The sequence below is a fragment of the Danio rerio genome, chromosome 8 (genome assembly GCF_049306965.1).
Source record: "Danio rerio strain Tuebingen ecotype United States chromosome 8, GRCz12tu, whole genome shotgun sequence".
NCBI classification, from domain to species: domain Eukaryota; kingdom Metazoa; phylum Chordata; class Actinopteri; order Cypriniformes; family Danionidae; genus Danio; species Danio rerio.
Genome location: NC_133183.1, coordinates 52,375,001 through 52,390,566, shown reverse-complemented (window position 1 = coordinate 52,390,566; position 15,566 = coordinate 52,375,001). Strand labels below are relative to the sequence as shown.

At 36.4% G+C, this 15,566-nt stretch overlaps 1 protein-coding gene across 49 annotated transcripts in view; it reads left to right on the top strand.

Moving 5' to 3' along the window:
* The window catches only part of rimbp2b (RIMS binding protein 2b), a 268,387-nt gene that overhangs the window by 242,524 nt on the left and 10,297 nt on the right, over window positions 1-15,566 (top strand). For 36 of the 49 annotated variants that reach the window (XR_002459411.3, XM_009304219.5, XM_073911059.1 and 33 more), the window contains 4 exons: window positions 1,076-1,239; window positions 3,879-4,047; window positions 9,648-9,710; window positions 12,784-12,887. Coding sequence is in view for 46 of the 49 variants with exons in the window: in XM_009304219.5 (XP_009302494.1) it covers window positions 1,076-1,239; window positions 3,879-4,047; window positions 9,648-9,710; window positions 12,784-12,887 (500 nt within the window). In the remaining 3 variants the exon portion in view is untranslated. The remainder of the gene's footprint in view (window positions 1-1,075; window positions 1,240-3,878; window positions 4,048-9,647; window positions 9,711-12,783; window positions 12,888-15,566) is intronic. The other 13 variants (XR_012384726.1, XR_012384727.1, XM_073911102.1 and 10 more) reach the window with 1 other exon arrangement.

The window sequence follows — 15,566 nt, the reverse complement described above, 5'->3', positions numbered from 1 at the left end:
GAAAAGATGGTTGGCTGAGAACTGCCAGCACTATGCACTATGTCTTTTGAAATTCTTAACATTGTTTTTTTAGTGTACGCACCTTGGCTGTACCATTCAGTGTCTATCTGTGTCACTTAGCAACATATAGACTGCAATGTACAGACAAGGCAGAGCGGAGTGAGTTTTAGTCACCTGTTCTCAAAATAAGAGTCCCACATACATAGAAAAGATTAGATAAACTAAAAATACGGGAAAACAACATCATTGTTGTAATCTCACTAGGAAATGTTGTGGCCAATCAAATGCAGCCTGGGACCTGCATATTATTAAATGAAACAATGAAGTCAATGTTTGTTACAATTGACCTGTTTTTTACCAGGATTTTACACTAGTAGGATTTACAAGAGAACAAGGTATATCCGTATGTTCATTCTATGGCACCTTTAAATGTAATTCAAAGCACCAATATACTTACATGGTTCAAATTTTTTGGCAATGATAAAGCTAATCATAAATAAATATTCCTACACATAGCTCCTTTAACTGGCATGGTCTACTATTTATTTCTTTGTGTGTCTAGTACAAGATAAAAGGGTCATTTGATACTTCACATGGAACGATTTTGACTGGTAGTAGATCATTCCAGTAAAATATTACTAGAGAGTTGCTGCATGTCTGTTCAAAAAATTTCTAAATGTTTTTTACAGTAAAACAGCAATGTTTTTATTCCCTTTCCTCATTCTTTTGAATTGCATGGAAGTGTTCTTTCTGCATTCTTCTGTTTTTGAGATGTTTGTATATATCACCCGTCTGGTGTGTTATGTGGCAAGGAATTTTGCTTTATAATATGCTTTCGTAATAGCTGTGATTAGTATAATATCAGTTTATTATATTAATGTGTTTCTTGTCTTGGTGTAAGAAGACATTGTTGTGTAGTCAAGTAGCTGCATAATGTATGTATATTTGTCAGTGCTGTTTAGCTGCCATAGAAGCACGACTGATGCCTCTGAGACAACAAACTGTTCTTTTTTAGGACTTTAGCTGCCCTGTGGTATCTGTGTGTAGAAGAAGATTGCTCTCTCCTGTGTTTCAGATGGTTACGGACGTGAACGGCGGTCTCCAGACTACTATGAGTCAGAGCCAGAGGACTTGTCTCGAATCTTTGTGGCCATGTTTGACTATGATCCCCTGTCAATGTCACCCAACCCTGATGCTGCTGTTGAGGAACTTCCCTTCAAGGAGGGCCAGATCATAAAGGTTTGATTTCAATAATGTCAAATAATTCCCTGATGTTATTTAAGCTTCTGGCATCTGGGGGTGTGTATTATTTCTTCTTTAATTTTGAAATATACAGTTGTAATGACAAACATTTTATGACACTGTATTTGGCTCAAACTGTGATACAGTAACATAATCAGCATGCATAGACATGTTTTTACATGATTAGTAAATGTAATAATGATGATAATAAAACTAATTATTATTATTATTATCATGAATAAGTTACTAAAATAAATCCAGAAAATATAAATACATTTATTTTCACAAGGCTTTTGTGTACTGAATGTGATATAAACCACTACTTTACTACTTTTATTCAGACATAAGTTATTATAAAAATGCAGACTAATGCCATGTTTGATAATTATATTTATAATAAATATAATAAAATTATAATTACTTTTTTTATTTCAATGCTGCAGTATATTATGTGTTTGTGTTATAATCAATTTTACATTAGTCCATTAATATAATAATCAATATAATAAGTTTTATTTATTATTACTTTAATTGGTCACATGATTTACAATAAAGTTTCATTAATAAATGTACTTACTAGCATTTATTAATCATAGTTTTACTAATTTACATTTACTAATGCATTATTAAAATCCAAATTCATTCCTGTTAACATTAATGCACTGTGAGTTAACTTTATTTCCATTAACAACGATGAATAAATAATGTAATAAATGTTTTATTCATTGTATTCTTCATGTTAATAAATATATTACAATAACATTAACTAATACAACCTTGTTGTAAAGTGTCACCCTTTAATTTATATATTTACTGTTATTACTTTAATTATCAAAGTGAATTGTTATTATTAATAAAATATAGTATTATATAATATTAATGTAATACATTCATTCATTCATTTTCTTGTCGGCTTTGTCCCTTTATTAATCTGGGATCACCACAGTGGAATGAACCGCCAACTTATCCAGCAAGTTTTTACGCAGCGGATGCCCTTCCAGCCGCAACCCATATCTGGGAAAAATCCACACACACACATTCACACACACACACACTACAGACAATTAAGCCTACCCAATTCACCTGTACCGCATGTCTTTGGACTGTGGGGGAAAACGGAGCACCCAGAGAAAACCCGCGCGAACGCAGGGAGAACATGCAAACTCCACACAGAAACGCCAGCTGAGCCGAGGTTCGAACCAGCGACCTTCTTGCTGTGAGGCGACAGCACTACCTACTGCACCACTGCTTCGCCCCATTATAATAGTATAATATATTTGATTCACAAGCTATAAAATAGATGAAGAAAAAATAAACTTAGACGGGTCACTTTGGTCCCGTGTAGTGCATCAAAGGGTTAAATAATATATTAATATTATATAAATATTGATATATTATTTAAATGCATATTATTTGGGCAGTATGGTGGTGCAGTGGTGGGCACAATCAAGATTGGGGTAGGTTTCCTCTGGGTGCTCCGGTTTCCCCCACAAGTAAAAAAAAAAAAAAACATGTGGTATAGGTGAATTGGGTGGGCTAAATTGTCTGCAGTGGATGTGTGTGAATGTTTGGAGGTTTGCCAGTGATGGGTTGCAGCTGGAAGGGCATCCACTGTGTAAAACACATGCTGGATAAATTGGCGGTTCATTCCGCTGTGGCGACCCCAGATTGTAATGTAATGTAATGTAATGTAATGTGTATTTATATAGAGCATTTATTGTGTATGGCCATACACCCAAAGCGCTTCACAATCATGAGGGGGGTCTCTCCACACCACCACCAGTGTGCAGCATCCACTTGGATGATGCGACGGCTGCCACAGGACAACGGCGCCAGTGCGCTCAACACATACCAGCTATTGGTGGAGTGGAGAGACAGTGATAGAGCCAATTCAGTGGACGGGGATGATTGGGAGGCCATGATCGTATGGGCCGATAGAGGGACTTTGGCCAGGACACCGGGGTTATACCCCTGCTCTTTCACGAGAAGTGCCATGGGATTTTTAATGACCACAGAGAGTCAGGACCTCGGTTTAACGTCTCATCCGAACGACGGCGCCCACTGACAGTGTAGTGTCCCCTTCACTTTTACTGGGGCATTAGGACTCACTTAGACCTCAGGTTGAGCGCCCCCTGCTGGCCTCACTAACACCACTTCCAACAGCAACCTAGTGTTCTCTAGTGGTCTCCCATCCAGGTACTAACCAGGCTCAGCCCTGCTTAGCTTTAGTGAGTAACCGGTCTTGGGCTGCAGGGTGATATGGCTGTGGCAAAGATTAATAAAGGGACTAAGCCTAAAAGAAAATCAATGGATGAATGAACATAATATATTGATATTATATAAATATTAATATATTATTTAGGAAATACAGGTTCAGACTATTGTTCTTATGCTTTTTGATGTACCTATTGAACTTATGTTAATCTTCTCTTTTCATTGCTCATTTACATTTATTACATTAGCAGACACTTTTATGCAAATTAAAACGAAACAAGCATAAGTGAATAATCCGAGAAAGAAAACAGAGGTTGAGCCATCGTATCAAACCGAGCAGAGCAGCAGTGCGGGACATTGGAGAGAGTATAATTAAAAATGCAGTGAAATGAGTTTAATCATGGCCCTGCTGTGTTGTCCAGGTGTTTGGAGAAAAGGACACAGATGGATTCTACAGGGCAGAGATCTGTGGCCGCAGGGGCCTCGTCCCCTGTAACATGGTCTCTGAGATCCAGACGGATGATGATGAAATGATGGACCAGCTGCTCAAACAGGGCTTTCTTCCACTCAACACACCCATTGAGAAAATAGGTATGAGCTAATAGGTGGTCTGTGTGCCATCCTGCCAATTTCATCCCCCTTAATTAATTTTTTGTCTCAGTCTTCTGTCTGTGCTCTTACCTGACAGTAGGTACTAGTTTTCAAGTCCACATTTTGTTTCGTAGTATTGAGTATATTAGTGTTACTCTTATGCTGAGTTCAGACTGCATGATTTTAGCCCCAATTTTGACTCACAGACAGGTTTTGAGAAATTGCTGACAAATGCTTGAAATCACAGGTAAATCGATGCTCGTTTACGCGAGTAACTATCAAGGACGCGATATGAGAGAATCGCAGATGAGTGCCCATGAGATATTTGGCATGCTGAATATCTGGAGCTGTTGGTGATTCAAATCATGGTGTGAAGTGAGTTTTGGCTGAAAATAACATCGGCGATCACCTACATGCAATGAGGGAGCAGCATTCACTAGCATGGGAGGTGAGCAGGAGGTTGAAGAGAAGTTAAAAGCGCTCATTTTCGGTTTATTTGGACATAAGAAATGGAGGAAAAACTAGTGGATATTTGGTAGGAGCACCTGTGTCTGTTTGACGTGTCATCTGAGCAATGTTATAAAAAGAAAAAAGTAAAAAAAGTTGAGGAGAAATTGCTAATTCCCTTTAAACCCAGATGAGCAAATTTGTACATTTTCTACCCCATTAAAGACTTCTTTTTCATTATATAGTTTATAACAAAAGATATAAGCTGCGTTCCAAATCGCATACTTATGCACTATTTTACGCCATTTTGTAGTATAAATAGTGTAAGTAGTGTGTTCACATTGAAAACTCTCAAAATAATAAGTGCACTTTAATTACCGGGATGATGCATTCATTCAGCCGCTAAAATGAAGTGAGGAATGATGGACACTTCACGCACTCAACGACCGCAGGTTTGCTTACATAGCAGAAGGAGCGGAGCGATCGGACACACATGTTGAATAACTTTATTTATTTTGGATGGTGAAAGCAAAATTCTCCTACGAGAGTGATTATAGCGCCTTCCAATGGTGAATTCGGCAATACTTACGGCAGGTATTACTTGATAATTCAGTCGTTTATTTCACTGATTAGGCAACAGTCAAACGTCATCAGGGAAACGGTTTGAATTTCCGCTTAGTAAAAAAACATTAGTGTGCCATTTGGGAAGCCACTACATACATATACTATCCTGTTGAGTGTGTAAGTGCATAAGTACATAGTGCATGAGTGTATAGTGTGCCATTTGGGACGCAGCTATACTTTGTGTTTTTGGTTGTGAAACGTGGTTTAGACAATGTTGTCGGCGATTCTGCTTTTGTAAAGTCATGCAGTGTGAAACTCCCTGTCGCCGATCCATCTTGCAGTGTAAACATAGCAGCGGCAAAATGCTAGCCCAGATAGTGATGCAGTGTAAAAAAATCTGTGACACGATTATTTTAAAAATCATGCAGTCTGAACTCCACATTAGTAGCACTGCTTTTGGAATTATCTTTCATTTTTTTATCATATAGACATTTTAACATATCTGTTAGTCACAATTGTTGTGACTAACAGACATGTACAGTTGAAATCAAAATGAAAAGCCCTCCTTTGAATTATTATTTTAAATACTTACCGAGTGAAGTTTAATATTAAACTAATTTCAAGAGGAGAATGTGCTCATGATTGACTCAGCTGGCCCACATTAGCAAATTACGATCCTCCAATTAAAGGATCCCAAGTCACTATATATATTCTCATTTCCTTACTACAACTATCTTCATCTGGAAGAAACCCCCCTCCTCCCCTTCTTCCACCTTTATCCAGAACGGGCGGCACGGTGGCCCAGTGACTAGCATTGTTGCCTCACAACAATAATACCAATGGCGCCGGGTCCTTACTGGGACATAGGTTATTTCTGTGCGGGGTTTGCATGTTCTCCCCGTGTCCGCGATGGTGTCTCTCGAGTTACCTGGCTTCCTCCCACCTGTTACGAACTCCAGTTTTGTAAGGCTTGTCTAGGGAAGGGGTTAGCAACATAAAAGGATACGGAACTCAGAATTACAATTCTCTATTTATTTAGAGGCTATAAAATAAGTGTCTGATCAAATTAAGGTTGCAACAAAAAATATAGATCATTAAATAAACAATATTTCTCAGTCAGAACAATTACTTAAACAAACGAACAAACAAACATACACAAAACATAAACCATAGAGAAAGCATAGATAAAGCATAGATCAACCATGAATTAAATAAACGGCAACAACACCTGCATGGTTTCTCAGCAGTAGCTGCACAAGACGTGCACAGAAGTCTCAGACCGTTATCAGGGCAAGAAACATGGAGATTCTCAACAGGTACGGGTCATACTCTCAAGAGAGTGAAGATCGGGAGGATCAATCAGAAGCGCTGGAAAACTAAGAGCCACCCAGATGCACACTCAGCGTCTGCTTATAAAGCCGACAGTCAGAATGAGCTGCAGGTGCAAGGTGGAGTTAGCCTAAAAATATTTTTAATAAATCAACTCCAACACGACACAACAATGTAATAATAATAAGTAGAAGAAAAAGGATAAATAAAGAATAAACCGTGACACACTGTCCAAATATGCTCTATATTATATATTGCTCTATATTTTATATGTATTTTATATTATATACATTTTTTTTCTAATGTTTTACTCTCAGGAAGTTCACCTTATCCTCAGCAGTGAGGGAGTTTTGAGATCGACCTGAGCTTGATCTCCCCTCGCCCTGCGAAAGGGAGGGAGCCCTGGGCCAAAAGATCCCTTGAGCTCAGGGCTCTCTCCAGGGACAGTATGCCAAACAATTCCAAGTATAAAGCCTGATTTATACTTCTGCGTCAAGTGACCGGCGTAACCCACAGCGCATGCAACGTGCGTAGCTGTGCATTTATACTTCTGCGCGCTGTCTCTGTTGGTCTGCATTAACACTTCCGAAACGCTAGTTGGCAGTGAGGTGTAAATGTTCCTCTGTGTCGAGTTTCTTCACTACTTTTTTGCTTTTCCTGAACACATTCGGGATGTACAAGTGGTTCAAACTCGCTCATTTTGAGGCAGGAACCGGCGGACATGCAGGAACTTTAACTATGAGGTAAACACAAAACAAAACATTCCATTCGGAGCTCCTTCACGGGACTCCAGACTTGTAAACAATCGCTACATTGGGTTCGCGCCATTCGCACGGCTCTCGGTCCCGCCCCGACTCGTCAGCGCTACTAAGTCGACCAATCACAGAGCTTGCGCTACGCGTCGTTGCGACGTGTAGTTACATTTTTTGAGAGGTGCACGTCAGTGACGGCCACGGCGAAGGGCTATGCGTCAGCGCCGTAGCATACGCCAGTGTTTGACGCAGAAGTATAAATCAGTCATGAGCTAAGTGTGAATTCTTGAAATGATTTAACGGAACAAGGAATTTTTCACAGTATTTCCCATACTAAGACTTTTCTACCGAAGAAAGTTTAATTTGTTTTATTTTGGCTAAAATAAAAGCAATTAAAACAATTTTAAACCATTTTAAGTTCGATATTACTTCGATATTAGTCCCCTTCTCCCCTTTAGCAATATGTATATATGTTTACACTACAAGATCAATCGGCAACAGGGGGTTTCACACTGCATGACTTTGCAATAGGAAGAATTGCTGACAACTTTGTCCAAACTACGTCTCACAACCAAATACACGTGAGAAGTGACATGGAAACGATGTGATCTTTTGTTATTAACTGCATAATGAGAAAGAAGCTTTTAGTGGGATAGAAAATGATCTTGTTTTTCTCACCTGGATTTGATGGGAATTAGCAATTTCTCACAAACTTTTTTTCTTTTTTGACCTGGTTGTGATATTGCTCAGATGACATGTCAAACAGACACAGGTGCTCCTGTCAAATTTCCACAAGTTTTTCCTCCATTTCTTGGGTCCGAATAAACTGAAACTTAACTTCTCCCCCAACTTTCTGCTGTCCTGCAGATACCCACACTAGTGAATGCTGCTCTCTTATTGGCTGTAGGTGATCGCCAATGTTCAATTAGAACACATTTCACATGGCATGATTTGACTCGCGGACAGCTACTTTTGCACAGCCGATGATTTCAAGTGATTTCAAGTATTTGTCTGCGATTTTTCAAAACGAGTCAAAATCGGGGCTAAAATCATGCAGTCTGAACTCAGCATAAATTGTTAACGTAATTAACCTAGTTAAGCCTTTAAATGGCACTTAAAGGCTGAATACTCAACACAGGCTCATTCTGAAAATGTAGGCTTATATACATTTCCGGAGATCACGAATTATGTTGCCAGAAGTACGTATGATTGCGTTTTATTTTTAAAATGAACATTACGGGGCTGTATGACGTCATTTCTTTTCATGCTGACCGATTACCTCTGTGTGGACTGCTTTCCCGCTGTTACTAGTTTGTCCAGTAGCTTGACATGTACGTTGAAGGACTTAAGATGCAGAGAGAAGTTGACCACGATGACGGGGTTGGAGTCCGGCAATAACTGGTTTCAGCAATTAAGACAAACCAGATGCCAAAAATAAAACAATCTAGTAAATAATAGTGTGAGAATGTGACAAAATCTGAAATGTGGTAAAAATTTGATGTTTTTTTGCTGGATTGGTTCTTAAAACTCTCAGTTGGGTTGAAGTGGGTGGGAGGGTCAATCAGTGCTTTGGAAAACACTATTGGCTAAGTTTAGGGAAGAAAGAGGGTGGGTCAGTTGATCGGTCAGTCAGTCGATAGCAGCCTCTGGTTGATTTATGCGAGAAGAGCAGTTGCGAATGGCAAGAGAAATTTGAGATCTGAAAAAGTTTACACAGCAGCCTCTGATGGATTTGCGGAAACAAAAACTGCAAAAAATTTCCTTCTGGGACATATTCGGTGCTATCCAGAAATGTATATAGGGCTGCATTTTCAGAATGAGCCTATGTTGTGAATACTAGTATCTTGAAAAATACCTAGTAAAATATTATGTACTGTCATCATGGCAAAGAAAAAACAAATCAGTTATTAGAAATGAGTTATTAAAACTATTATGTTTTGGAATGTATTAAAAATCTTCTTGGTGTTAAACAGTAATTAGGTTGGAAATATACAGGGAGGCTACTAATTCAGGAGGGCTAATAATTCTGACTTCAACTGCATATGAGAATTGGACACAAATCAGTACTATTTAGTTCAGTGTCAATGTTGGTTAGAACTACAGTCCCATGAAGCACTGTGAATGACACAAATTTAAAACAATAGAGGGATATGAAATTGTTCTTCTAAGATATGCAAACAGATGGATTCAACAAAAGCCTATGCAATCAGATAACCATCTCTGAGCTCAAAAGAGTTTTCACTCAGTTACTGTTTATCAGTTACTGTTAGAAATCTATTTCCCTGTGGAGAAAATGAAGGGAGTTTTTAAAATGCTTTATTCATTTTAATTTAAAAAAAAAAAAAGTTCTGTCATCACTCTTGTTCTCATATGACTTTCTTTCAACAGTAGATATCAAATGGAACACCAGAATTTGAAAAAATGGATAAACCCCCTGTGCCTTCCTTCCTTTCATTATCTCCTTTTTTTCTTCCTTTTCTTTCTTGGTTTACACTTTTTATTTTTAAGTAAACTGCAATAGGTTCAAAGATGGCCGTTCAGTTAATCGCAGGTCCCGGAAATCCAAAAGAGGTTTGTGCCCCCATCTTCTTCAACCGTTTTCTCATTCAGACCTCCTTTCTTACTTTTCTTTTTTTTTACTTAAGTGCCTTTTAACAGCTCACCTTCAAGTTTGTCTTCAACAAGTGAATGACATTTCAGTGCGAGCATGATCTATTCATCTGTTCTCATAAAGGGAAAAGGGGAGATCAAAAAAGAATGATGTGGTGTCAGAAGTCTGAAACCATCATTGAAAATGTTTCTATTTAAAAGCACCTTGAGTTTTGATGGAAGAACCACTTAAACAGTCAAATGATCAATTGAATTGATGACTAAGAAATTGTGCTGATTATTCTTGCTGTAGGATGGAAACCTTGTACGTTCAGACATGCAAAAATTCAGAATTTAAATAAAATAAACACTGTTGACAAAGTTGTTGATGTGGCTTATATGGTCAAGTGGCAGTCACGCTGCACTTTTTACCCCATAGACTTGCGTTCATATGCATGCGAATGTGGCAGACCGGAAAAACAAGCTCATGTGAAAATTTTCATATGTCATTGTGTTGCAAAGTTCAAGCTTGGTAAACTCTGATCTGTAAAAACACATCGCATGATTACGGGAGACCAATAGAAGATCAAAACATGACAGAAATGTAAGATATGGAGCAATCACTCGCTTTTTACACATCTAATCATCTTGTTTAGTCCTGCCCCTATTCGCAGCACTGTATGACAGAATTTCACAAACTCAAACTCTAGTGTGACCGTGGCTTCAGACACTGCATGCTTTACTAAATGATTACCATTTCATGTACCGTTTCATGTAGAAAATGTACTCAAATGGACTTTTGTCTAGTGGATGGTGGTGATATTTGATTTGTCCATCAGAGAGACAGCTATGGAGACAGTCAAATACATTTTCAGCAACTTTTAACCAATTTTTGTCCAATTTTATGTGAGCATTTAGCTTTTCCTGTACTTTAGGACTAAAATTGTTTGTCATAAAAGATAAAGTGCTACGCAAGACTCTTTAAAGACGGTAACTGCTACAGTAGACTAAGACATGCTTTCCTGTGCCAGAAATCACAGACATGGTGATTGAGTAAAGAAATCATTCATTCATTTTCTTTTCAGCTTATTCTCTTTATCAATCAGGGGTCTACAAAGTAGAATGAACCGCCAATTTATCCAGCATAAGTTTTTCGCAGCGGATGCCCTTTCAACCACAACCTATTACTGGAAAACCCCCACACACTCTCATCTACACACATACACTATGGCCAATTTAACTTACCCAATTTACCTATACCGCATGTCTTTGGACTGTGGGGGAAACCGGAGCAAATGGAGGAAATCACGCGAACACCGGGAGAGCATGCCAACTCCACACAGAAACGCAAATTGACTCAGCCGGGGCTCAAACTAGCGACTTTCTTGCAGTAAAGCGAACGTGCTACCCACTGTGCCACCGTGACACCCCGTAAAGAAAATCCTGTACTTATATTAACTTATGAGGTTTAGATGCAAACTTTTAGATGCAAATATAAATATTTATGAGGTTATATAATTGCAGAAAATAACACTTGGCCAGGACAAAATATGACACATTTTCACTTATCAGTGACTTATCAGCCACTTTTCTACTGTGCCGTATCGTACAGTTTGGCTTGGCTCACTTCGATTTAGTTTTCCTCAAACTAGTTTGCATTTACATTGCTGTTTAACTAACTAACAGACTCATCCGGATACTTTAAATCATCTTGATGATCACAGAGATGATCATTGTCTGTGGAGTCCTGTTTTTGACTGTTTGGCACCATCTTGTGACTAAATAGCATATAGATTAGTGTATAGTCTATTCTTTCATTTCTATTTCTGAAAACTAAAAGCTTAATAGTGTTGTTAAACTATTATAGTTCAAAACAATGTTATGTTTCTAATTCTTCCATTTTGTGGCAATTAGCTATATATTAAGTGGGATAAAGTACATCCAAGTGGTTAATTCCTCAGAATAAAGCCTTTTAGTATTATATAAGAGCTCTTTGCTTTTTGTCAGGCTGCCAAAAGGCCTGTCAGGTGTTATTCTGCAAAAACAACTGCCTTAATGTACTTTAAGCCTAACTTAAAGTAGGTGGGATTATCGCTATTGTTGCTCTGCCTCTACTGACATGACATTGTTTTCATTCTTCATGGTTCAGGGGATTGGTTGCTGTCACCAATGAGCTTGCATTTTTTAATTTGTCAGGGCTGTTTTCTGCAGTGCATTTTTGGATACCTTCTTCCACCCCAGCCTAGTGTGTACAGTACTTCTATGGGGTTACATGTATTACAATTGCAGCAGCAGTGTGTTATATTCTCAGACTCTGTCAGAATACTGACTGTAGCAAAGTCTCATACTTGGTCTGTATCAATACTTAAAGCAGCGGCAGCGGCAGCTTAGCAGATCTATTCCGCCAAGACCAAATCCTGAAAACATTACCATAGAGTACATGAATTACTGTACCAAATCTCTTAAAGACTTGTCATGACAAAAATATGTATGCATTGAAAAAATTTCAAATAATAATGCATGTTTACCATTTAAGGACATATATCTATAATGGCAAATCCACAGAATGATGATGATGATCTTTTTCCATGTACATGGAGATACAAGGTTTCTGTCTGACAGTAACATGTTACATTTTTTCCAGATTTATTTCCATTTTTTATTGGTTAAATATTCAATATAGATTAGTTTGGACTCCACAGTGCATGATTTGGGAACTTATTTAAAGTCATTCAAGACAAGGTGCTGCACGTGTCAGGGAAAAACACAGTATTTTGTTGTATAATTATTGTCCTAAAAAGCATTTAATTAATTAAAAATCATGCCATTGGCTGAATCCAGTAGTTTGGACAATAGATTTTTTTGATCAATAACATCAAATTCTTGTCATCCTGCAAAACTGTCTTTCTTGTTGTTCATTAATTATGCATTTGTTGTGTATTTATTTTGATATTCATTTATTTGTAGTTAACAAAAGCTATTAAAGATAATTTCGCTTTACTATCGCTCCAGCACTTGTATATATTTGTTTTTTTGTCCTTTTTTTGTCTCTCAGAAAGGAACAAAAGGAGTGGAAGACAGCATGCAGTGTCGACGCGGAGGATGGTGGCACTGTATGATTATGACCCCAGAGAAAGCTCGCCTAATGTAGATGTGGAGGTACTAATGGAGTCCATTTTTTCTGGGCTTTCTTGTACTTATGGTCTCATCCCATAAGTTTTTGATTTTTATGCTGGCTTGCCTGGATGTCTGCCTCTGTGATAGCCACGAAATTCATTTTCAGCTTATTGTCTGCTTCTGCGGCTAAAGTGTGATTTGTATTTTTATGTTACTGTTCATTCAGGTGGCACATGTTTAGAGACAAAAGTTTTATATCAAATACTTATAATGTCATTCCAAACCTAAATTAACTTCTTGGAAGTTTTTTTAATGCTGAATGTGTATTTTTTCATTATCTTTAAATAGATTTACCATATACATCTCTTTTCTGCCTAATTATTTTTAGCACCATTTATACATATATATATAGGCCCCCTTTGAATTTTTTTTTTAAATTTCATTAATAATTAATGTTCTACAGAAAAATTTTCACAGCATGATATTTTTTCTTCTGGATAAAGTCTTATTTGTTTTATTTCAGCTAGAATAAAAGCAGTTTTTAAAATTTTTAAAAACCATTTTAAGGTCAAAATTATTAGCCCCTTTAAGCTAATCACTTATTACTTACTTAAGCTTTATCGATAGTCTACAGAAGAAACCATCGTTATACAGTAACTTGCCTAATTACCCTAACCTGCCTAAATAACCTAATTAGCCTAGTTAAGCCTTTAAATGTCACTTTAAGCTGTATAGAAGTGTCTTGAAAAATATCTAGTCAAATATTATTAACTGTTATCATTGCAAAGATAAAATAAATCAGTTATTAGAAATGAGTTATTAAATGTTTAGAAATGTGTTGAAAAAATCTTCTCTCCATTAAACAGAAATTAGGGAAAAATAAACGGGGGCTAATAATTCAGGGCGGCTAATAATTCAGACTTCAACTGTATTTGCAATTTTGCAATTTTCTTTCTTTTTCATTCTGTTTTTGATTCCTATTAATCTTCTCACTTTATTTTTGTAATTTTAGTACAAAAGTTTAACCTTATCAGCTTCCAATGCAACATCATTTTGACTGATGTTTACAGATATTTTATATATAATATCTTTATATTCTTTGTAATATCTTTATAATATATATGCTTTTAGTTTTTTTTTTTCTAAATTAAACAGCTTTAAATTGATTGATTCATGTTGCCATGCTGACAAACAGACCTGCTGCCATTCATAAATCATGCTGTGCTTTTTTATTTACATATTTACATGTGTTGTATTTTAAGTTGTAATATAATGTCATATAGGATACTAATCATAAAAATATTTAAAGAAATAAAACTAGAATTTTTTTACTGATACGTTTAACCCTCATAATGCATTTAAAAATTTAATTGAACATTATTTTCATATTATAGATCAGTTTTTACCAAAGTAATCTTGATTTAATAAAGCAGTCATAACCCTAACCCGACTTATTAATATGAAAAGTTATTGGGGAAAGCAGGCAAAGTTTCGAAACTTAATTACACATAAACCACATATAAAAAACTGATGATATATATAATATATAATAAAACAATTGTATGAAATTGACAAGAACGTGCAATGGGCTATATGCACACAGACTTTTAATTTTCATCCAGGCAGCCCAAGGGCTGACTGACTTTCCACTACAAAATTGTCACATTTAAGATCTGATTTCTTTAAAAATCAGTGATCTTCACTGCCTGTTAGATATACGATATACGACATTAAATTCCATTTCCCCCGCCATGTCTTTAAAATATGACTTTATTTTACCCCTGTATTTTCAATGGAATTTCTGCACTAGCTTGTTGCCACTTACGGCACTAGTGGTTATCTAACCCTAAGAGTCTTTCATCTCGTTTTACACTTTAACAACTAAATGAATGCTTAAGTTTATTTAACTGAATGTATTGCAATCACATTACACAATCGATGCTGGAAAAACAATCTTGTGAAAATCAAAAATAGTCACATTAAGCTTTCACCGGAAGATTATCGTTGGCTGTAAAACTCTAGCTGTGCATATAGCCCATTGCAGATAACTAGTATTAACCCCACGGAAATTAAAATAATTTAATTAAAATCTTGAATCTGTAACTCATGATTGCTTAAAATAGTCTAGTCGAGGTCTATTTTTTATTTTTATTTTTTATTCATTCAGTAATTCATTCATTTAGACACTAATTAAAAGTTTTTATAATAACTTAAAGATGATCTATTATTATTGTCAAAAAAATCTTCATCTTAAAAAAGATCCTTACTTATTTGAAGGATTTTAAAGCATTTGTAAAGTTTTGCTCCATTACTAACAATTATCAGTGACTTCATTTAATTAATTTATTATTATTATTATTTGTACCTCTTATGCTAAGAATTATGCTTGAAATTAATTATCCACACGAGTAAATGACATAAAAAGTCAATCCAAACGCGTAAATAGAGAAGAATGCACAATATTTGTCTCAATCACATCGAACACATTGAGTTCGATCATATAACTGAACTTAAGTGAAGAATTTGTTTGAAGGGAAAAACATCCTGTGAGTAAACTAGAGCTATTGACAGTGCTCCACATCGGTGTTTGGACCTGAATACATTATGAGGGTTAAAATAACACACAATAAATGATTAAAATGTGTCTGTATAAGTATCGGCCATTAAATTTGTCCAATTCAATTGCTAGTTTTAACAAGGTGATAATTCTCTATAAGTAGC